At 53.5% G+C, this 23,457-nt stretch overlaps 6 protein-coding genes across 6 annotated transcripts; 2 read left to right on the top strand and 4 right to left on the bottom strand.

Annotated features, from left to right (window-relative positions):
- Positions 1 to 6,974: 6,974 nt before the first annotated feature.
- PG998_004239 (uncharacterized protein) lies at positions 6,975 to 9,651 on the bottom strand (the record flags this gene model as incomplete). The annotated part of the gene is made up of 4 exons (XM_066871057.1): positions 6,975 to 7,073; positions 7,150 to 7,948; positions 8,001 to 8,914; positions 8,998 to 9,651. The coding sequence occupies 4 exons, from the start codon at positions 9,649 to 9,651 to the stop codon at positions 6,975 to 6,977; spliced, it is 2,466 nt and encodes an 821-aa protein (XP_066734807.1).
- A 513-nt stretch (positions 9,652 to 10,164) lies between these two features.
- On the bottom strand, positions 10,165 to 11,699 carry PG998_004238 (uncharacterized protein; the record flags this gene model as incomplete). The annotated part of the gene is made up of 2 exons (XM_066871056.1): positions 10,165 to 10,599; positions 10,680 to 11,699. The coding sequence occupies 2 exons, from the start codon at positions 11,697 to 11,699 to the stop codon at positions 10,165 to 10,167; spliced, it is 1,455 nt and encodes a 484-aa protein (XP_066734806.1).
- A 1,274-nt stretch (positions 11,700 to 12,973) lies between these two features.
- Positions 12,974 to 14,709, bottom strand: PG998_004237 (uncharacterized protein; the record flags this gene model as incomplete). The annotated part of the gene is made up of 2 exons (XM_066871055.1): positions 12,974 to 14,465; positions 14,549 to 14,709. 2 exons carry the CDS (start codon positions 14,707 to 14,709, stop codon positions 12,974 to 12,976), a joined length of 1,653 nt encoding a protein of 550 aa, XP_066734805.1.
- Positions 14,710 to 16,977: 2,268 nt separating this feature from the next.
- On the top strand, positions 16,978 to 17,991 carry PG998_004236 (uncharacterized protein; the record flags this gene model as incomplete). Its single annotated transcript, XM_066871054.1, has 1 exon — positions 16,978 to 17,991. The coding sequence occupies one exon, from the start codon at positions 16,978 to 16,980 to the stop codon at positions 17,989 to 17,991; it is 1,014 nt and encodes a 337-aa protein (XP_066734804.1).
- Positions 17,992 to 18,305: 314 nt separating this feature from the next.
- PG998_004235 (uncharacterized protein) lies at positions 18,306 to 19,499 on the bottom strand (the record flags this gene model as incomplete). The annotated part of the gene is made up of 1 exon (XM_066871053.1): positions 18,306 to 19,499. The coding sequence occupies one exon, from the start codon at positions 19,497 to 19,499 to the stop codon at positions 18,306 to 18,308; it is 1,194 nt and encodes a 397-aa protein (XP_066734803.1).
- Positions 19,500 to 22,079: 2,580 nt separating this feature from the next.
- PG998_004234 (uncharacterized protein) lies at positions 22,080 to 23,115 on the top strand (the record flags this gene model as incomplete). Its single annotated transcript, XM_066871052.1, has 2 exons — positions 22,080 to 22,441; positions 22,590 to 23,115. The coding sequence occupies 2 exons, from the start codon at positions 22,080 to 22,082 to the stop codon at positions 23,113 to 23,115; spliced, it is 888 nt and encodes a 295-aa protein (XP_066734802.1).
- Between the last annotated feature and the right edge of the window lie 342 nt (positions 23,116 to 23,457).

Here is a 23,457-nt window from a genome sequence, read left to right as displayed (position 1 = left end):
CCGCCGGCAATCTACTGCTGCTACTACTGCAGCTACCGGCTTCTGCATTTCCCGCCTGTGCGTACGGTACGGGCTGTTATGTACGAATCGAATGATCGTCCCGCCCTGCGCGCAACGGAAGCCGTTTATGAGGGGGAGGCAACGGATGATACGTAATCTCAACGTTTACACAACGCTCACTAGCAGGAGCGAAAGAGCAGAGGAGCAAAGAGAAGAAAAACCAAACCTCGTCTTGTGATTGAACAATGGCGTTACGTGCAAGAAAAACCTCATTTCTTATGAATGCATTAGCCAAACATCATAGCGATCGGTGCTGGTCATGACTGGTTCTCAATGCACCCCCTCCAAGCCAAAAGCAACGCCTTAGCAGCAGCCACACGAATCAGCCTGACTTCGGATCAGGCCGAGGATGTGTCCGGTCGATTGGCTGGTGTACAAGGTATGAACTTTTACTTTCCCATCAGTAGGGCTACATCAGTAGTTTGCTACTATTGCTATCATTCGAAGCATGCGAGAGGGGACAAAGCGGGAAGGATTGGAAGCCGGCAATAGTCCCCCGAGGTGTGTGTGCTGCTATTTTTCGTCTTCCGCGAGCCAGAGAGGGCAAAAAGGGAGCTGCAAGCAGCCGTTTGGGCGCAAGTACTAACGCAATAATGGTCCCATACGCGATGGGTGGTGGTAGAACTACTGCTTTTGATTGAAGCTTTTCTTTGCAAGGAAATCCTGGACTGATTCTTCCAAGCTCCGATGGTGTTCCCCCTACGTCCACCTCCGTATCCCTGAATCCGCCTTTATGGTGTGGGAAAGAATAACCTTCCCAAGGCACATAATGCGCCGCCCGACCACGTTACAGCGTAAATATGCAGAGACCAAGAAGTCGGATGCGTGAAGGGCCGTTCCGTTCCCTGAAGCTGATGCGGTGTGATCACAGTAGGATAGGTATGGTCTTCGACCAGGTTCCCTCTCTTGCACACACTCTCTCCCCCTGACGACATTTTTAACATCTACATCACTATCTTCTGTTTCCCCTTAATATATTTTAGGCGAATCGGTACCTTGGCCCAGATTGGTAACCAGAAACGAAAGACATCGCGTACGTGCTTGCGAGATCATGCACGTGGATATTAAATCCTTTGAGATCTCGCGGTCTCCCTTGAGACCCCGTCTATCCTGGCTCTTGGGTCGACCGGCAGACAGACAGCCCAGCCCACCCCTTGGGATCTCACGCCGTGTGACTGGCCACGACAGCTAAGCCATGGACAGGTGCCGAGCACCTTGTTTCTCTTTATCTCCCACCGCATAGAATCCCCTTCTCTCTGCTCGTGCTCGTATGGGAAACAAGAAGTATGCAAGCCACCCACGAGGGTGAACCCAGAATCTTGGTTTTATTTTCGTAGGGCTTGGATGGTCACAGCCCCCTTCTCCCACCAAGCATGCACCTGGAAGCATAACCGAACCGAAGGACAGAGTGAGATATCTCACCTGCAGACACGCGTCGTCCCGTGTTTATTTCTTTCCTTTCTAGCAGAAGCAGAAGCCGCAGTAGCACCACCACCACCAACATAGCCAGCCCTGTAATTATGGGTTTGCGTCATAGTTGGTTGGTCTGCTGTTGTGCATAAACCACCTCCCGAGCTTGAATCCTCACATCTTTTCGTGATGTAGAAAAAGGCCATCTGCAACGAGCGACATGGGTTCGCAATGCATGATCCAGCAGTTCGCCACGTTTCTCCTTTCCGGGAACACTATATCGACTACACACTATAGTAAGCGAGGGGTGTGTTCGTCCTCGAGGATCCTTCCCGGTAAGCTTGCTTAGGCTGCCTCCTTATTGCGAACTGTAGTAAGCAGATAGATTACGTCAGCTTTCAGACCGCTACTATTATTTACTTTCACAGATGATAACGTAATTGCCAGCATCAAGCATCTTATTTTTCAAAGATTTTCATTGGTTTCTACCCCTTGATATATGTATATCATATCAACATATTATTCGCCGTATTTCATGCGCACCCAAGCCGGGAGGATTTTGCATAATGACCTACATACGCGATCTTGATCTGAAATGCAGTTATCCGCGGCGGATTCTCGAGGTCTGTTCCGGACATGGGCCTAAAGAGCGATATAGAGTGACTTGGGCATGAATCAACTATACCCATGCCCGGGGAGTACGTTCTCCTCGCATTATAGCCGCACGCTTCATTAGTGCACCGCTTTTCTAGATTTACCGCCGCCTTTGCTGTGCATGTACAGATGAACACGCTAATCGCAGGCCATGCACACGAAGAGTTACCGTCATCCAGGAAACATAACTTTGACATCTCGTGACAACAGGCGGGATACGACCCTTCGTCTGGTTACCAAAAATGGACGACACAGCCATTCTGTACCACGACGGGCAGTCCCAATCGAGCAGGTATCCGTTGCTTGGGTACCTCATCTCGGTAGGTTCCTCGATCCTGCAGCGAGGCGCGTGTCGCCCAATCTCAGTCACCACACAAGGCCCTTTATTTTCTCGCCCTCTTGTCTACGTCCGTAGCAGACATGCATGATATGCGGTGCAACCATCAGACAAGCTTACAGGTCCGTCCCCCCTCCTCTCTCTGTAGCGGCTTACCTACCCGGCTTTCGGACGGGGGAAAGCGAGCAAGAGGGGTAGAAATTTTGAACTGAAAAAAATACTTTTCATCAAAAATCGCGAATGTGTACGACCCAGTGGAACGGAGCATCACAACGATGGCTTGTTTCAAGAGGTTACCTGGGTCCGGACTTTTCCCATTGCAGGCCATGCTATCTCCGCTTCTTCACGTATGCGAATTGTTACCCACGCATCTTTCGGCTACAAGCAACGTCTGGTTTCTTGTATATCAAGATCACAAGGCTTTTGTAGAGTTGGAAGCGGGCTCGACTGGATTTGCGCCGAGGCTAGCGCCTATCCGCCATCTACGACGATCCTCGCCATATACTCGAACTAATAGGGTTTGAAACTTTAACCTTATCATCGGCTCGACTATGCATGCCCATATCAGGGGCAAAATCGCCGGAAGTCGAAGAAGAGCCATGTAGGTCGCCGCCGATGCAGCACCGGCCCATGTATCTCAATGTCGAATGTATCCCCAGCAATAGGCGAAAGGTGGCTCAGATGCTAAGCAACGTGGTACAACATAATACATCTGTCGAGATATATCGAGAAAACGAGAGGCAAATACGTGATGCGTGCGCATAATAAGGGGAGTTTACGGACGCAAGATGCAAGTTCCGTGGGAAGGCGATGTTACAGGAATCGGGGCAAATTCCTTGATGCGACGCAATGGTGATTGGGTGTTCAACTGTTACCGAGTCCATGGGAAATTAAGTAGCTACTAGGGTTGCAAGGAAGACGAGGTCCAGGGCAAGACAGGGCAGCAGCTGGCAGACGAAGAGAGAAGGACAAGGGGGGACCAGGGCAGGATGGGCAGACAAGCAGTCAACGGCCGCCATCGCACCCGATGTCCAACGTATGCGGCTACCCGTCCAGGACGCAATGCAACATGGCCGGCGGTGGGGTCCAGGACAAGCATCCCGTCATCCAGGTGCCAAGAACGATACCGTACAGGCAAACAGATTTTCTTTCCTTCTTATTTTGTCCCCCACACGAACTAGCTGACGTTATATTACTTTTCCCACACTGCTAGACGGCGTTTACCGTCAGTCCTTCGGTCATCGTTTTGCCATTTTTGCCCCCCTCTTCCAGATAGTGGCGTGCGGCCGACATTTCAGAATGGGCTGACTTGGGGAAATTTGGACAGTGTGAATGCCCCCAATTGATGTGGTAATCTATCTCTATCTGGATATATCTTCGACGCTCACTCAAGATCGAGTCTGAATCTGGAACCTGGCATCGCAAGCTTTAGCCATGTCTTAGCATTCCGCGACCAACCGACGGACCGCACGTGGGTGTTGTGCTCACTGAACAGCCGTGGTTCGTAACCCATTGCTCCATCGTGCCCCTTTGCTCTGGCTGGCGAGCCTGGCGGACAAGTATAGATAGGGCAACACGGTGTTGGCGAACTGTGTGCTACCGACGAATTGCGCAGAGAGGAAGGGAGGCAACCAATGAGATATTCGACGAAGGGGTATCCTTGGACCCCAAGGCGAGCGAGAAGCACGTTTCCTAAGCTACCAAGGGCTATCTATGCAAGCACCCGTCGCCGTGGGCCCTCTTGCTCGCTGGATCTAGATCACGCAGTGCTTGATCTCTTAAATGACGCACCCGATAGACCTCATGTTCTTCTCTTCTTACCACGGCCTAGATTACACCAAAGCACAGCGCATCATCGGCTTGTACCTCCGATGCCGAATGCCACTGCTTCGTTACATGGGATGGAAGAGACACGAAGGAGTTGACATGGAGAGCAGGCTAGTGACCCCGGATGTCTTATTGATTTCTAGAGAGGGAGGTTTCACGATACGATGTGTAAGCTTCACTGACAGCAAATGGCATCGACTTGCATTGCAGCATTTGGCAAGGGAAACAAACTTCAATTGACTCACAATGGGATGGAGATTGGCAGAGTGGTGCGAAGAAAGATAAGGCAGCTAGAGAGAGAAAACAAAGTTTGGAGGTGTGTCCGGCGCCGACGGGGTAACCATCACTCACTCATTGCCATTGCTAGTGCAATCGGGCCTCCCCCTGGCATGGGCCGGCCTGGCCGTGGTGGGGGAGAAGGGAAGAAGAAGAAGAACATCAGGAAGAAGCCAAAGAAGTAAGGGTGGGCAGGGGTGGTGCGCACACCACAGGCCCGGCTACACGCATATGATGTTCAGACCAACTCGCTCCATACGAACCGCTATTGGTGACATATGACTGGATGGCGTGTCTGCTTGGCCGCCGATCCCAGGTAGTTCCATGCGTGGTTGATCCTTTTGTCAGCCACGGATACTTGCTTTTTCTGGATGCCCTTCGCACCCCCAACAGGTCCAAGCTCACCCGTCATGGGTAGGAGACGGCTCCATCGAATCATCGAAGCACGTCTGTAGACAGGGCAACGAAAAGGCTACTAAGGCCTAAAGGGACTATGGTTCAGCCCGACTGCCAGAAAACAAGGTGAAGGGGGTGTGCGGACGGAGAGCTGAGGGTTGGAAAAGGAGATGGGCTTGTCTCGAGCCCGCCTGGGCTCGATGCTAGAGACGGACCTCGGGAGAGAAAAACGGCCATGACCACCATGGCGTGATGCCGGATCGCCCTTCTCGGATGCTTTCTCCGCCATGATCTGACGGCTAGCACCAATGCGATTATTGATTGAAACTCTAATTCCCATGGTGTTTGAATATTGAACGGCACTGCCTGTATGGGGAATCCAAGCCAGCCCGGTCGCCGAGGCCGCTCCCCAATCACCAAACCTGCCCACTGTGAATCAGTTTAATGGAATCCCGCCTTCATGATTGAAACTGCCAGGCAAAGCCACAAGGTGAGCAATTGGGAAGGTCCGGGTCGATCGTTTCTGGGGCTGTCCCTCTCTAGCCTCTCTCCGGGCCTCGAGCGACTATTAGACGTTAGCCCTAGGGGATGAGCAGCAGTAGCCAAAACCTTCGGAACCGTAATTCACAGTCCTGGCCCTGACCGTCCACGTGGCAGAGCGCACATCTCAATATACGGTGGCTTGAGCCTGGGTGGGGTCCCTTACACATAGCACATAACCGTCTTTTTCTTTTCGTGGTCTAGGCAGAAGGCTAATACCTAGCAAAGCAGACACATAGCACCGCACAAACCGGGTTGCAGTGATGACGTGAGTATGAGCGCGGGACGTGACACATCCCATTCGCTGGCGGGAGGGCACGCATGCACCTGGGGGATACCCGCTGGTGATAGTCGCTGACGGGTGATGCCACTTCCACATGCCAAGCCGCTTCGACCGGCATAGAAAGATAGTAAGCCGTAGGAAATAGGAAGCGCCGTTCTGCTGATGCTATTCCCGTGTTGACGCAATCAGCTTCCCCTTTCCATACGCTTTGATATATGGACAGTCATGTGCGAATTTGAATTTAAATAGTGTGGGTGCCCCAATCTACCGCCGCATCAGTGTCATATCATGTGTTGGCCCAAATAATCATTGGCTGAACCTTTTGTGCGATGTTTGGTCAGCTTGGTATGACTTTTGATGACGGTGTTGGAAGAGGATTCGTCAGTGATCGACCGGCCTGTACTAGAGATTCCTCCCTGTCGCTTGGGGATAGGCAGTTCCAAAATAGATCTCTTCATGGTTCCAGTAAGAGATAATTCATGCTAATAGCGACCAGCACTGGGTAGTTGAATTCATGACATTGTTGCACATCCGTCCCTGTGTTAGTAAGCATCCTCTGACCTATGGCAAAGTTGAGCCCCTTTCGGCCTGCATATTGAACATCAAGGTACTGCTAAAGTATGATTTGTCGAGTTGTTCCAGGTGCTGTATAAGATGAACAGTATCATGCCATATAGCGACTTTGTATTTGCGATAGAAAGAACCAGACTTTTGTAAACAAAGCCCGGACACGGTTTAATGTTCAATATGAGAATCGTGCTCGTGAATACCTCAGGGGCTCTTCTATCTTTGTATTGCGGTGTGAGTGATTGCATACAACACAGGTAATCACTCTCATTCAGTTTTGATGCAGATGTTATTTACCCGTGTACCCTCTCCTACTTATCCGTGACCAATTATATCTGTATGACCAGGTTCTCATAGACCATAAAGATTGATAGAGCTGTAAGTCGAAGCCCTTTCGAGCACCAACACGTGAAAACTCAAACATAGACGCGTGAATCATGATACCTCATACATCCCACCACCTTAACTCCATTTTCCTCAGCAAGGCTGCGAAAGCCCCCCCCTATACTCGAACACCAGGGGAAAGCTTGACCAACGAAGCTGTTCTCCTAGACCACTCAATCACCAGGGGCGATGGCCAGCAAGTGTCTCCCTCGATCATATTATCAATAGTAGTAGTGTAGCTCACATAGCTGTATCGAACCCATAGTTGAACAAGCCAAAGTCTGGTTCACCAGGCATGGGAAACCCATCATCTATACTAGTAAACTCGAACAGCGCATTCTGTAGAGAAAGGGGTAAAGATGAGGTCAGTTATGGGCTTTGTTCTAAGGTGATCCGTAAGCAGTGTCGAACTTACCGACATATCGAGATCCCAGTCGATATCCATCCCCTCCACCCCAAACTCGCCCCCAGCCAACGGCCGCCCCGCGCCCGCCACCCCCTGCTGGTTCAGCGTCGTCGCGTCCCCACCATCGGCCAGCTGCTGGCGCGCGAGCAGTTCCCGAAGCAAGTCGCCGGCCTCGCGGGCGCCCTCGGTCGCGGCCTCGATGCACGGTGCGTACAGGTCGCGGATGTCGAGGCCCGCGGCGTGGCCCTCGACGTAGTGGAAGATGGCGCAGCCGAGGATGTAGCCCTTGATGTTGGTCTCGCCGGAGCGGATGCGGCGCCGGGCCCAGAGGGGGATGTCGGCGGCCGCGGCCAGCAGGTCCGGCCGCGGCGTCGAGAGGCCCAGCCCGGCGTCCTCCAGGGCCAGGTGTTGCAGCTCCAGCGGGATCAGCATGCTGGACTTGTTGGTGGCGTTGCGGAGGAAGCCGCCCGAGTTGATGGCTAGGCGGTGCAGGTCGTTGTGGGTCTTTGCGTAGGTACTATCGTGCGGCGTGGTGGCAGCGGTGGATGAACCGGCACTGAACGGTGGCGATGGCCCCTGCGTTGGAACGCTGCCGCCGCTGACGTTGCCCACCGAGTTGCCGTAGGATGATGACTCTGACACGACTGAGAACAGCTTCAACGACATCTCAACCACAATCTTCCTCGAGAAGGCATAGGCGGGCTCCCGGAACGATCGGCCCAGATAGGGGAGGTGGTGTGCCTGGAAGTAGTAATGGAAGATGAAGTTAATGAGCTCCTTCTGAAACTGCGAAGGCTGCCGGTCCCCACTGGAGCTTCCATCGGCGAGCTTTTTTCAACGACAAGGCGGCGGCTTTATACGCTGCCTGGAGCTGTGCATTTAGCTTCAGCGTATCATCGTACTTGGCCAGAGAATTGAGATCGTTGAGGTTCTTCACTATGGCCAGGCGGATCGGAAAGCTCTTGCGCAGGGCTAGGGCGGCGGACATGTCTGTGAACCCATGTGCAGGGGCCATAGCGGGCTCGCTTTGGATCTCATCACTTCCCTCCAGATCGCTGTCGTCGCAGTCACTTGGCGAGCCCGTGTCAAACTCGTTCAATGAGATCATGGGTGGGGCGCCGCCGTTCAGACACGACTGCAAGGTCAGCTCGAGCGTCGTGTTCCAGAGCCGGCGCCGCATCTCGGCTTGCATACGGCCCATCTTAGGCAGCCTCCTGGGGTCCCGATGTAGACCCATGGCAATGGCGGATCGGAGAAGAGAGCCAGTGGAGATCCACGTCAGATCGCCGCTGACGCCGGCGACTTCGCGAGCCAGGTGCAGAAGCAGCAAGTTCTGGAGCCCCGTAACCGTCAGTTTGGACTTCTGCGGCGGCGTGATCAGCCAGTACTGTGCCTCGTAGACCCAGGCGACGGCGGCCTTGCGCATAGAGTGCAGGTCGTCGTAGACGCCTGCGCCGACGGCCATGACGAGCTGTAGCTGGATCACGAATGCCTGGCTGACGGATTCGGGCGACGTCCAATACTTCTCGTACTCGGCCTTGAAGGAGGGGACGTGCAGGATGCGGTACACTGATTCCATGGTCCGTAGGTACCCGTCAACCAGCTTGTCGGCGACGTCCCGGGGCGGTATCGAGAGCCCGAAGTTGAGCGTCAGTCCAGGCATCCGCTGGGCTTTGATGGTCCTGCCCAGCAACTTGTTCTGGTGCAGCAACATGACGATTTCGGACTTGGCCTCCGCCGATACATTCTCGAAGACTTTCATAATCGGTTTCAACTAGGGGTGCACGTATCGTTAGTCTTATAACGAGGGGCCACGAGGCCCCGAGCGGAGAACTGGGCAGGCTACTTGTTACTCACGAAGTGAACGATGTTCATCCAGTGACTCTGGCCAAAGTACCTCGTCTTGGACATAACGCTCCTACTCATGGTATGGATGTCGTCGGTCAGGTACGTCGGGTAAGTTACCGGTAGGTCGGCGACGTCCGGCCCCTTGGGCGCATCGAACAGGGCATTGGGCTGGGAAGTGACGACGCGTGCAGCTTGTAGTTGTCGCTCCAGTTCCTTTACCCGGAGCTGAAGAGCGTCCACGTCGTGCGCAGTTGCTGCTTGCGACTGTCTTGCAGCGCGATTGAATGCGATATCATCCTCCACAAATGCCAGGCTGCGGCGCCTCGAGGCGGCGATGCGCTCATCATGGCTCACAGCCGTGGTGGTGGTGCTGTCTACGATTGACGACGCCAAAGAGCTAGCGGCGGGCGAGATTGGGATTCGGGACAGCTCGCCACCCACTTCTCTCGGTGAGGCCGAGCCCGAAGCTGCTGCTGTTGCTGCGCTCCTCGGATTGGCCTTGGTCGGGGCCGGCTCGTAGACGCAGGTCTTGTGCTTTGATCGGACGCATGCGCTACAAGGCATGTTCCGGTCGCAGCGGATCTTGGACTTCCTACACATGCCACAGGCCAGTGCGGGCCGACGACGCCGCTTGTCGGACTTTCTGTACTCGGAGCCGTCCATCGCAATATTGCAGCATCAATTCGCCGGATGGATAACAGAGTATGATGATTGAATTAGTTCAGAAAATGGAGTTTTTGGGCTTGAATAAGAATGGAATTGTCACAATTGCACGTCGCAGACGCCTGGCACTGGAAAGTTCGGCCGATCTTGAGCAATTCCCCGAGAAAGTCGGTGAATTCGTTCGCTTATATCCGAGTACTAGTAAGCAACGCATTCTACGTCGCTTTCCCAAGATGTATGGTTCTCATTTTACATGCAACCGAGCTGCCGCTTATTGCAGACCGCGAGGGCGCCGTCGAATAGCATTGGCAGTGTCCGATATGGTTGTTTTGGTGCTATCTTTGCTGGTACGCTGTAAAGACTGTGCTTACCCCTGAACCCTTATAAATGAAGGCATAGAAGATTAGTATACCAAAAGGAAAAAAGGAAACCCAGTACTCCCAGCTAATTTCATGGCCAATCCAGTCCATTATCCAATTAGCCTTACCTCAAGCGCCTCATATTATCATTCATTTATTCACTTCGGTCCCCCTTTTGCGCCAGCCGATTGATCTTGTCCAGGTCGCGCCCCGCCCATTCCACGTCCCAAAACGTCAACAAGGCCCGCAGCTTGATCCAAGAGTGGTAGTACGCGAAGATCCAATACGCCGGGAGAAATATGATGTCTCCCGGGTGGCGCCGGAACAAGGGGATCAGCTTGACCGTCTTGGAGAGCAGTATCCAGGCCACCAAGGCCGCCAGGCCCAGCCAGCCCCTTTCGCCACTGCTACCCTGGAACCACGACGTCTGGACGTAAAAGTACACCAGCAAAGGGTCGAAGAAGAGCGCAAAGTTCGTAATGGTCGCCAGCTGCACGCCGTACATGCTCCACGGGTGGTTCCGCCACTCGCGGCCGCTGAGGAGGGTCCGCGGGTTCGACCGGAACGTGGTGCGCGACCAGCGCAGGCACTGGTCGAGGAAGCGGGGGTACGTGCCCAAGTTGGCGATGCCGACGACGCAGGAGGGGGAAGCGCCCCCTTCTCCTCGACCATGTTGCACTGGAACTTGGTGCGAATGTCGTGTTCCTCGCACCAGCGCTTGATGTAATTGTCGTCATCCGCGACGAGCGGTCCGATCTCGGCCGCGAGGTGGACCCCGAACACTCTTGCAATACACCTGATGAATCCAGGGATCAGGATGCGCTCGTCCTCGTAGCCGCGGCGAAACTTCGGGTCCTTGAGGATACTCGTGCGGATCCCGCACGAGCGGCCGCTGATGATGAAGACGCCGCCGTCGATGGCGGAGCTCGCCGCGACCTCATAGTTGTGGCGCATGAGGTAGGCGGCGCCGAGGAAGTTCCAGGAGCGGGCCCAGTAGGAGCCGCTGGCCAGCCGCTTCGGCAACTTCTCCGTCCCCACGAGCCCGATGCGAGGGTCTTCGGCGAACGGCGCCAGCGCCGCGGGCAGGTGCCGGGCAGGCCAGAGGGCGGTGCTGTCGACGAAGAACGTGAAGTCCGTCTCGATGTCGTCGATGGCGGAGCTGATCTGGGCCCGCTTGTTCGCCACGGCCGTGTGGCTGACCCGGATGTCGACGCCGGCGCCGGCTGCGGGGGAGGAGTTGCGGTAGGCGAACACCGCCTCCTCGGCCACTTTGTGCAGCGCGTCGCCCACGGTGACGACGAAGATGCGAGCCGGAGCGTTGGCGCAGACGGACGCCAGGCTTTCTTGGAACCAAGGCTCGTCCGGATCGACGGTGGGCATGACGACAGAGACGTCATTGGCGGGCAGCTTGTTTCTATTGTCGATGTTGTCGATGTTGTCGTCGGGGTCTGCAAGTTCTATCGCCTGGCAATACTTATACCAAAAAAAGTAGGACCAGCATTGGACGACGGAACGCCAGTTGCGACAGATAAATACGGCCACCACCACCATCTCAGCCGTCAGAGGCCATCCCGTGAACGGGAGAGTTCGGACGCCCAAGATATAAAGTCCCGGCAGAATACCGACAGCCACGGTGGCTACCCAGCCGGGAACTGTCAGGGTCCAGATGAGCCAGGGCGGTAATGCCATTGCAAGCGTCTCCGATAGCCCTCTGTCCTTCCTCTTTCCTCTGTGGCGTTGAATGTATATGATCTAGCAACTTTCGTACCACAGCTTGTCATTGGCTATGATTAGTAGTTCTATCGTAAGTTTCTGCAACACAAAAGAACACCGATTTTGTCTCACATTCTGCGCAACACGCCGGCTCTTATGCCTCGACGAGTGTTTGCTCTGATGTAGGGTTCTCCCAGCATGCGACAAATCCCACGGGGCAAACAGACATTCACGATGGGAAAACATCAGGGTTCAGGACGGTAGAGCCTCGACCGTCCAGCAACAAGGCATCAGAACTCACAGTGTTTTACAGATTCACGTGGGGGTTGTCTTTGATATATATATCGCGTCAGGCTATGACCTGATGTACTAATCAGCCCGGGTGATTGTGTATCCATGACTTTCATAAGCACTTGAGCTAGCCATCTCATTGTTGGCAAAAGATGCTTTTACTTGTGGTCAAGGTCAACATACTTGGCACCGATATATAGGCACTTGAACGGACGTTTCTTACACTTTCGTTTGTTATGAGTATTATAGATACGTTGACATTGAACTGAAGAGCAAAAGAATGAAAGAAAGAATGAGTATTATAGGCAGGACCACGCAGATAGTCCAAGCCAAAAACGTTATGCCAAAGCTATACCCTCTACCCGCATATCTATATGTGCGTCCTGTAGATGTTTATTGTCGTGGACATAAGCGCGCTTGCCGAGGACGTTGATCGGCCTTCGGAAAGCTTGATTGCCTTCGTTTGCTCAAGCCGCGTCAAGCATTCAGGGGTAACGCCGCTACTGTGCATCACTCCACAAACTACTCCGTACATGGGTTTGATATTCAGGTACGTACTCTTTCTGCTGCTTTGGACCAATGAGAGGTGACGCAGGAATACCTCTCTGCAGGAGAAACCTCATACCAAGAGTCCCATAGTGGTCTAGCAGCAGACTGGTTTACAGGGCGGGCGTCCATCACATTCGGTGAGTTGCAGAGAAGACTGCACAATGAGTATCATATTGTAAGAATATGCTTCTCTTGGAATATCAAAACTCGCTTAATCAAAAGACAAACTCTAGAAGAAGAGTTACAAGTGTGTAGGGGTATCATTTGCTCTCATCTATGGAATATAGCTGCCACAAGACCAAATCTTAACTTCAAAGATGGTTTATACATGGTTTTATACATGTTGTATACAGCTGGACAATCCTTTTCCCAGTCGACCTAGCCAGGTCTAATCTTTAACGCATGAACTTTTAAGCAATCCAGAACCACACCTTCTGCCAGAGGTTCTTCGCGACCGGCGGCTCATCCATAGCCTCGAGCTCCTCCATCTCTTTGACCCCGGTGTACACATCGATATCCTCAATCTTCCGGCAGAGCGGTGTCCGGTGCCAGAGCTTGTGTCCAAGGTACAGCGCAAGGAAGATGGGAATGGTGATGTAAGCGGCCAAGAAGTCGGCCACGCTCCACTTGCTGGGGAAGAAGACTTGGAACCCGTTGGTGAGGGTGAGTAGGGCGATGATGAACAGCACAACGTAAGTCGCGTAGGGCTGCAATGGTGTCCTGAAAGGCAGGGTGTGCATCACTTTGTTGAACTCCATGGCCTTTCGGAATCGGAGGTACGTGGTAAGACACACGATCCAGGCAATGAAGCCGCTGATGGTAGAGATGTTGCTGAACCATGCGAAAACTTGCGCACCGCCGGCGCTCACATTGAGGTAAGCCAGGCAGCCGACCAGCCACGTACCAAGAACAGCTCGGTAAGGGACGCCATTCTTTGTGGTCACGGCAAAGAACTTGGGCGCCTGATCGGACAGGGACAAGCTGTAGAGAATACGGCTGCCCGAGTACAAGAAGGCGTTTCCGGCAGACCAGGCCGAGGTCAGGATGGAGAAGTTGATGACGTGGTTCAAGCCACCGATGCCAGCGTTCTGAATGGCAATGACCCAAGGACTAGCCGAGGCATCGCTCTTGTTATCGGGCGACAGGAGTCGCGGGTCGTTGCTGGGTACGATGCAGCCAATGATCAAGCTGGACACTCCGTAGAAGACGGCGAGTCGCCAGATGAATCGACGGGCGGCCTTGGGAATGTTCCTTCGTGGGGCGACCGTCTCACCTGCCGCCAGGGCGATGAGCTCGGGACTGGTGATGAAGGCGAAACCGGCGCGCACGAAAGCGGTCCAGTATGCCAGAAAGCGACCGGTATTGCCGGTCGTCATATATTCGTTGAAGGCACCTGGTGCGCCAGGGTACCAGTGCTTAAAGCCGAGGGCTTCGTGGTTCGGACCTCCACCACACATAAGCACGATTCCCAGGATGACCAAGCCCATGATAGTAATCAGCTTGATGCTGGCGAACCAAAACTCGGCCTCGCCGAAGACCTCGACAGCAATGATGTTGAGAATGAGAGTAACAACCAAAATAATGGTAATCCAGACAGCGGTGGGGACGGGAGATTGCCAGTAGTCGAGAAGAATGGCGCCAGCCGTGGCTTCGGCGGCGACGAGGATGGCGTAAGCGTACCAGTAGTTCCAACCAGCGGCGAAAGCCAGAGAGGGTTCCACGAAGCGATTGACGAAATAGGGGATCGATATGCCCTTGAGAGGCAGGTATGTGGCCATCTCACCGAGATCGTTCATGACGACCCAAACAAGCAGCATCATGCTCAGATAGCCAAGCCATAACGGTGCCGGGCCAACAAGGGCCAAGATAGCACCCGATCCAACGAAAAGACCAGTACCGATGCTGTAAGATAAGGCGATTAGTCAGGATGCGCGCAACTCGGGAGGGTAATCCGGATTCGAGTGAATTGGACGGGCGGTACTCACGCTCCACCGAGGGCCATGAATTGAATATGTCGGCTTTTCAGGCCTCGCTCCAGCTGGTCGTGCTCCTCGAGCAGGCTGCCAACGCCGGCCGACCGGGTTGTTGTGAGGGCGTTTTCCCCGCCTTGCTCGGCGCTGCTGTACTCATCCTTGGTGGCCGACATGGTGGGCAACGAAGCAAAGATAGCGAGGGGAAAGAGGATGCAGCAGAGGGAATGGTCAATAGCAAAACCCAAGGCCTGCTGATGGACGGCAAGAGAGCGAAAGGAAGTGAAAAATATATAGGTGTATTGGTCAAACGCGACCGTCCACAATTATTTTGCTCCCCATCATTGTTTTCGGGGCTAGCGCTGTCGACCCCGGACTCTTGGATGCGACGCCGACATCTCGAGTCATTGGCAAACGTAATGTGACAGGGCCCGGCTCAGGTCAGATAGGCCAATTTGTGGTTAAGCCGAGACTTGGCAGGCATTTTCTGCAGTGGTTGCTGTGAGAGGCCAATGGAGGAGGGCTTGGCCAAGAAGTGGAGGAGCGGCCAGTATCGGGGGTTTTGGGGGTCGTGCAAAGGTGGAGGTGGAGAAGCTACCCTGCGATTATTTGGAGACGGCCTGGCTCCTCCTGGGCTATCAGCGATACACGATACGGCAGATAGCCTGGCTGGCCCTTGGCCCTTGGCACTTGGCACTTGGCACTTGGCTTATCCTCAATCCTCACCGAAAGATAGAGAGAGGTGAGTGAGGCTGGTAAAGAGAGAAAAGGCAGAACGAGGCCAGAAGTATTCCAGAACAAAGATAGACCAAAGCCAATCTTTGAGCATAGCACATTGTCCGTAGGCTAGAAGGGAATGAATGAATGCAATCGCGCCTTACGCCCGGGTTATCAGTTATCCAGCACCTGCACCTGCACCTGCACTGCAGATAGCCGTCCAGCCAAAACGGAGCCTTATCGCGAGGGTATGCCGTATACGGCAAGGTCTGGGGCACGTCTTACGTCACATCTTTCCCAAGACCGGCTCTTAGTTTGCGGCCCTAAGATTGCTAACGGACTCTAATTTGGATACGCTCCCAGACTTCTGCCAGACTCCCTGCACTCCCCAACCCTCGACAGCGAGAACCGGCCTCGGGGTTCTAGCGTGCCGCATGCCACGACTGCCAGGCCTTGCCTTACTTTGCCTCGATTCAGCTGGCGCAGTAAGCAGTCCCCAGTCCCCCCAAAGCCCATCTAGGCCCTTTCCCATCCCATTTTCCATCCCTCGTTTCCATCTCCCAAGCCCATCCGGCCGGCAGCTGGCTGGCTTGGTATTTGATCCTATTCGCTTGGTATTATTAGCATTGCCCCTGGAGACGACTCTGCCGATTGGCTGGCCATAAACTCCGTCTCAAATTTTCAACTGTGCATGGTGCTTTGCCCCTTTCCCTGTCATCACCATACCAGCCACTCCTTGTTTCGGAGATATTGCGCATTTCCCTGTTGATGCGGTTTCAACTTGGCTGCTAGTAATCTTGATGGTGATAATGATTCAACCAATTCCCTCTATCAATTGTGGTTTGGAGGAGATACGCGTAGCATCCGTGGGACCGCGTCCTGGCCCGCGACTCTGGATCTGCTGGGCGGCGTCGCACTTGATGCTAGCAGTCTCCATATTGAACCCCAACGGTGGAGTATTGGCGCATTGTTATCAGATGCGTGTGGACTAACAGGCACTTGGAATAAGGCCTGCCTCTGGCCTTAGCCGCTGCTTTCCGAGATGCACAAGCAGGCATGTCAGGCACAACCCGAACCAGCACCTTAGTCCCTCCGATACGGATGCACGTAGCCCCAGAACAGTTAGGGGGGCATCAATTGATCGACAGCCTTCCCCGTGGAAAGGCAGATCCGCCTCATGTCCGTCTAGGCCGCCGGTGCTTCTCATGACATCGTAGTGGCATGATGGCCACATGCCGGCCAACTTTTCGCACAACAACCTACATATCCTTGTGTCATCAAAGTGCCACGTACGTAGACATTCACCTTGCACTCATTAAGTCCATTGAAGCCGGGCTGATATCTCACCGGCCCCCGATATCACACAGCGAGGTCGGTGTTGAACGTTGGGCTCGATCAACCCCCTTGTGCCTGCCATCTTGTCATGTTAAACAAGGATTCCAGAGTCGTTGCAAGACCCATATTCTTTCTGGCGAGAACACACCTTCCACATCCTCTCATTCTACCATTCCTTTGCATTTGACATAATCTCCTCTGGGACTTCACAACCATTGCAGCACTTTCTTTGAAGACAATATACCAAAGGTTTGAAAGCAACCATCATACCTACGTCAAAGGCTGGCTGGGGGCTGGGGAAGTATCTCTCATTCATTTCCCTGCTCACAACGATCCTATCCATTGCTACCAAGCCTCAAGTGAGTACTTCAGACTTGGAACAGCACCAGCGTATGGCGATGCCTCCGTTTTCGTATCCCTATCAACTGGCGCCTTACACTTACCGGGCAGTACCCTACCCGTTGCCCATCCGCCACCGATATGATGGCGGCTGGGGAAATGGTGCGGCAGCCGCAGGATATAGCCATTATCCTTCTGATTACTACTCCCACGCGCCTCCTCCTGCTGTGGGTCCAGTAAGATCCCACTCCAGACCAAGACCAAGCGGTAGACCAGTGCTATCAGAGGAGCAGAAACTACAGAACACCAGAGACAAACTGATCAAGCACAAGCCCGCCGATCGTCATATTCACCCAGCGCCACCCCTCGAAGCTACACCTGCTCCCGTTGCAAAGGCCCCTATTCCCGACCCGGCCCCTGAGGTTCCCCCGCCAGTCGAGAAACCAACCCCCTTGCCGCCCAAAGAAGAGACGGCCACCGAGATCACGCCCGTTAAGGAGCTACACTACCCATCCAGGCTGCACCGCGAGCGCGTCGCCAAGCTGCACGCGCGCAATGACAAGCTCCGCCGTTCAACCTACACCGTATTCGTCATCATTCACGAAGTCGACGGCGTCAACATCGGCGTACAGGTCTCGAGTTCCCTCCAAGATGCCAACAACGAGGTGCTGCGTATCATGGCTCGCTACCATCCCCGGGCCTTCAAATTGGCGTCACGGAATCGAAAGGTTGGTATTCCTACTGCTGCTGCTGATAACGGTGCTGCTTCAGACGATGAGGGTGATGGCGGCGTCATCAAAACGGAAGCTGGGAATGGCGTTATCGATGATAACCCTGAGGAACAAGTTGTTGTTGTAGGTGACGATGACGAGGACTCTTCCACAGCCAAATATCAAGAAAAGGAAGATCAGAGAAAACGCCGCTTTGTGTACTCCGGAGAGTGGAAGTTCACTCACGCTTCGACCCTCAAGCTGGAGGCCAAGACTGAGCACCAAGTGATCAAGATCTCGAGCGCCTTGAAGACTGTGCGACATGAACGAAAGGAGCCCAAGCAGGGTAAGAAGTAGAGACGAAAAGTGAAGACAACCACAGCAGGTGCTGGTCTCACAGTGGCCTAACTGATGCCCTGGGATGGTTTGAGGTATTTCGTTGACTTTCACAAATAAGGTACCGTATCGCGATGAGTTTTCATTAGCTATTCATTCTTCTATCTATTTGAAAAAGTATATGTCCTCCGAGTTCGTATGAACAAAAGGACCATTAATCAGACGGATCCTTCATTAGCAAATCCGTTCCCGTCTCTTCTTGTGCCATGTGATGTCCCCAGTATTAACATCATTGAGCAAATGGTTCTTTATGTAGTGTTGAAACGCTCCCTATCTTACAATACCATATCGTTCCTCAACACCTTGACGGTCACCTGGTACGGCGTTCCAGGCAGTGCGGCATTCAGCGTCACCAAGCCAGCGGAGTAGCCTTCGCGCTCAACATACCACGATAGACGAGCATCGCCGCGGATATCGCCCACAGCCCGGTACCAGATGGCCTTGGTCCACTCGTGCGGCTCCTGGACGCCGTCGGCCAGCTGCGCGAGGGACTTTCTCTCCTGCTCGTGGTCTAGGCCCGGGCTCTTGCGCAGCTCGGGCAGGACCTGGGCGACCTCGGTGCGGAACAACGACAAGGCCAGCTGGTTCGCGACGTCCTTGCGTTGCGTGGTGGCCAGGACGTGGAAGAAGGCGAAGCGTCGGTTCTGCTCGATGACTACGAGGTAGACATCGTTGTTGCCAACGATACCCTGCGATTCCCTCAGAATTTCGTGCAGCTCTGCGGGGAACTCGATGTCCGTCTGGCGGTCTCGGTCACGGTTGGTGCGTCTGAGCTTTTTGACATTGAATCGGTGACGACGACGCTTTCTAGACGACGGATCCGGCTGGTTGTTGCTCTGTTGGATGCCCTCTTCATCGTCATAAGAATCTTCTTCCTTGATCTTGGTGTCATTCTTGTTGTCATAAGAATCTTCGTCCTTGATCTTGGTGTCATTCTTCTCGTCAGAACAATCTTCGTCTTTGATCTTAGTGTCATTCGTGTCGCTGGTTTGAAACTTAGTGGTCTTCGTCTTATTCTTTCCTAGGCCGTTCACCTTATAGTACTTTTTCTGGCGTTCTAGGAAGTCTTTCATTGTCTCACCAGACCGTCTCTTTTCAAGGGGAAGTTGGAAATCAACGAGGGTCTCACTTGATTCCTTCTTCGCGGGCTTGACATCTTCGGTGAAGTTGCTGGTGTCGATACGTTTGAGTTCATCGGCTCTGCTGCTGGCGCTTGACAGAGACTTGGCCCTGCTCTTGCGGCCGCCTTTAGGTGGGATAATGCGCGGAGCTCGGGTAGCAACGTTCCGGCGGCGTGGGGTGCTCGACAATCTAGAACCGTTGCTGCCGCGGTTCATCTCTTCAGCCGTCGAAGGGGATTCAACCTTGAGCCGCTTTGGAGCGGGTGCTTCGACATCATGGCCCTTATCTTTGGAGCCCGTAACATCTTCACGGGCTCTCTTAGGTTCTTGGAGGTTGTGGTTCTCCATCTTGGATTGGACTTGACCCATCGTTCCGGAATTAAGGGTTGCTTCCGTGGTATATCTAAGCTTGAGGGTGTCTTTGTTGCAGAACAAAGAGGGCTTGGGAATGAATGACCTGTCAGTAGAAAGACTAGGAAAAGTGTTAGCCTATTGTGTCAATATTGACAAAGGTTGTGAAATGAAGATCTACTCGCAACAGGTTTGCAAGTCAGAGATTTGCGAGTTGGAAGTGACTTGTTGTTCTTGGAGGCCCTTGACCCGGATCAAACCAGAAATGGGTTTGACATAGCCAAAGGCAATATGGACTTGGATGGAGAGGGAGTCTGCAAAGGTACGGTCAAAGCTGGCAACAGAAGAAGAAGAAAATTTGCGTGCAAACTCCGATGTTACAAAATGTGATCCCGTTGAAAGATCGCGAACTACGGAGAGAGGATTACCCCCGAAACCTCGTTTAGTGGGGATTTGTATGAAGAGAAGGAAGGAAGAATCAGAGCATGACCACGGCTGGTTCGACAATCACAGGGCGTGCGTGTATGGGTGTCATTTCATAATAACACCTCCTTCAAGGTGGTCAGGATGCTGCGGTGTATTTGAGGCTTGTCACCCCCTATCGTGAGTTGCTGCGGTGCTGTTGCCATGCCAGCCACCATGTACGTAAACCGCACTACTACTGCTGAAGGCTACTGTCTACTCTACGAAAGTTGGACTCTTCAGACACTTCACCGGTGGCAGCCGTGCCGGTGCCGGAGGAGGTAAACCTGATCATATACCCATATCCGAAACTGGTAATATACTCGGAGACAATATGGTCCGTGCCAGCAACTGGAGGACACAAGGCTCTGCTGAACATGGCCGGACTGGTGAGCTCTTTCGCCTTTAGTAATGGTCTGATCAAAGGCATGGCTCTTGGTGTCGTTTGCTAGTGCCCCTGCCGTCAGCCACGTGTCTTGGCATCACCCGTCATGATCGATGAGCTGAACAAGTTCGTCATCCCATGATCCGAGACGAGAAGCACATCCTGCCATGTCAGAGGCCCACAACCGAAGGGAGGGCGATTCGATTTGCAAGGTTTGAGTATGCATTGCCGTTCGTTTCGGCTGTTTCTCCGGTTTACTCTATGTTAGAGGTATCGAGCCGAGCAAATGCACGATGGCCGGAAGTGACCCTCAGAGCCCCGGAACCTTCCCCTGTACCGATAGGGCGAGGTTTTCGTTGATCAAGTATAGTATCAGCCTTGAGAGTGAGTTTGACATGAGATTTGAGATGAAATTCACGATTGGTTCCATATGATATTTTTGCCCATTGGCCAATGATAGGCAGCGAGCTTGCGGGCTCATCCCTTGCATGGGCATTCACTGTTCACGGACCTCAAGGGAGTTTGCAAACTCCGAGGTGCAAGCCTAATCAAGTAGCCAATGCAACTCGTTTGTTTGCAGAGCGACTAACCGACAATCGTGACTTTTTCAATGTGACCGGGCGACCAGAGGGGCATCGTGAGCCTGCGTGAGGCAATTACATTGTCCTATCATGGCGTTTCTACATGTTTGACCGCTAGCCGCACAGCGACGATCTCCTTCCCCTCTCGCTCGTGCGGGCCCAACCCGACTCGATAGTGAAGCAAACAGAGCGTCTTGCCTGACGCTGTGTGACCCGTCCTGTCGGCCCGGCAAATGAAATGGCACGCATGGACGCCTGGGGTTGCATCCAAAGTGCCACGCTCATTCGCCAAGCAACAAGCAAACAAGCCACTCCCCGGCACACGATTGAGTGTCGATCCCTTGCCTCGCCCACATGGAGACTGTCCAAGACACGCAGCTTAAGTAATGAGGGGATATCCGGCACTGGAGCGTTTCCCGTCACTGTCACGCTGCCCATTATCCAGCCGCCCAGAGGACAACTGTGTTGTTCCTTTACTTTACGGCTCAGTTCATACGACATACGACCGAGTTTCAGAACCCAATCAACACACAACATCACTTGTACAGAGTTGCCATGGACGACAGCTATCTGGACACCACTCCGCTACGGGAACCGCCTCCAGGCAAGGTGGCCGACCTCGTACACCCCGAGTCCCAGTCGTACAAGCTGATCATCTTCCTCTCCGTCATGACTGCTCTGGTGGTCTTGTTCACCGGAGGCCGAATATACACTCGTCTCAAGATAACCCGCTCATTTGGCGCCGATGACTGCAAGTGTTCCTACCCCTTTACCCACACTACAATTGGTGGCTACTGTGCTAACACAACATGTCCAGATCTCGCCATCGCAGCAGCTGTAAGGCTCTGAAGCACCTACGCGACATCGAAGATAACACTAAAACTTACCGGTGGGAACAGGTGTTTACTCTCATTCAACTTCGTGCTCATGATGAGTGAGTCCTATGATAAGTCTCGAGTTTCCAACGACTACCATGCTGACGATGGCTACCAGTGTGCGATGAGCCAGGTGGCGGCCCGCTAGGCAATCACTTATGGGACATCAGTCTTCGCAAATGGATCTATTACTCCAAGGTATGGTTTTGACCATCGCTTTCAAGCTGTTCGTTACTAACTAGTATTATATTAGCTGGCTATTGCCAACTCGGTCATGATTCGCACAGCCAACACTCTGATCAAGGTGTCATTCCTTATCTTCTATCTTCGTTTATTTGGCCCCAAGAATCACATTAGGTCGATGGTCTGGGGAGGCATATTCGTCGTGGTTGGCTTTTACGCTGCCTGGTTGGTCGCATACCTGATCGTCGCGCCGCCCGGAAAAGGGGGCTACCTCGACCCAGGGTATCAAAAGCACATGGCGGGTGTCCCAGTCAGCCTCATAACTGCATCTGCCTATGTCAGCGTGCTTACGGATGTCTATATCATGATTATCCCCATGCACCAGGTGCCCAAACTCGGCCTTTCGTACAAGCGAAAGTGGGGGATCAGCCTCATCTTCCTCTTCGGAGCAGTGTAAGTACCACAGCCAACACTGAAGATCTAGCTGACCGTTCTTACAGAGCTACAACGGCTGGTATTGTCAACTTGGTCTTCCGAATGAATCAGTCGATGATGGACTTCACCGATATCACATGGACTATGACATACGTGGGGATGACAGGGTGAGGAAACTAAGCCCCAACCACATCAGATCAGATGATAACAAGACGTTCATTCACAGCGCAGCCGAAGTCAACTTCGGCATGGTGTGTCTCTCGATGCCAGTCGTGCTCGCCTTGTTCGTAGGCCGCATCACCGCCTTCGGCCAGTCCCTGGGCTCGTGGGTCAACGTCCGCAAGGCGGTGCGCCACGGCGCGGGCGGCAGCGCCTCGAGCCTGTCGCCGAGCGACGGCAACGAGTCGGCGCCGGAGTCGGAGAAGCCCGAGCTCCCCATGGGGAGGAAGGAAGACCCGAAGCTGGTCGGCATGCGTAAGTTCATCCGCAACATCTACCGGTCGCGCGCTGCTTCAAACTCTTCCGAGAACCATAATGCTACTGCTACTACTGCTGTCATGTCTACCTTCAACGACCTAACATCGGCTGATCTCAGCTACCACGCACAACTGAAATCCTTGCACCCCACCCAGACCGTCACCAGCTGCTTGGGAGGCAACACGAGCGAGAAACGAGGCGAGACGTTTCGATGACTGGTGACGAGTATGACTGATGATACACGCACGACAAGTTTTTGGAGGATTGTGAGGAGGTGCCGAGGGATATTTCGGGAGGCCTTTTGATACGCTTTTATTCTTCGACGATGGTTCCGAGTAACACTCGTTTAAATAGCAATACACCACGAATATATTGGCAGTAAGTGCCAGGGTATCATCATGACTTATTTGTTGGTGTCTCTATTCCCCTTATCGGCAAGTACCGACGGTTTCCGGCTAGGCGGATTACCGGCCGTGAATGCACAACGTCGGTGATAGCCGACGGCCCCGCCCTCCACCTTCGTCCAACCTTATTGCTCCCCGACTACAAAGATAACA

The sequence above is a fragment of the Apiospora kogelbergensis genome (assembly GCF_038363985.1).
Source record: "Apiospora kogelbergensis strain CBS 113332 chromosome Unknown utg000002l_segment0_segment0, whole genome shotgun sequence".
NCBI lineage: Eukaryota > Fungi > Ascomycota > Sordariomycetes > Amphisphaeriales > Apiosporaceae > Apiospora > Apiospora kogelbergensis.
The sequence above is the reverse complement of the archived record's forward strand: the minus strand, read 5'-3'. Positions and strand labels throughout refer to the sequence as shown.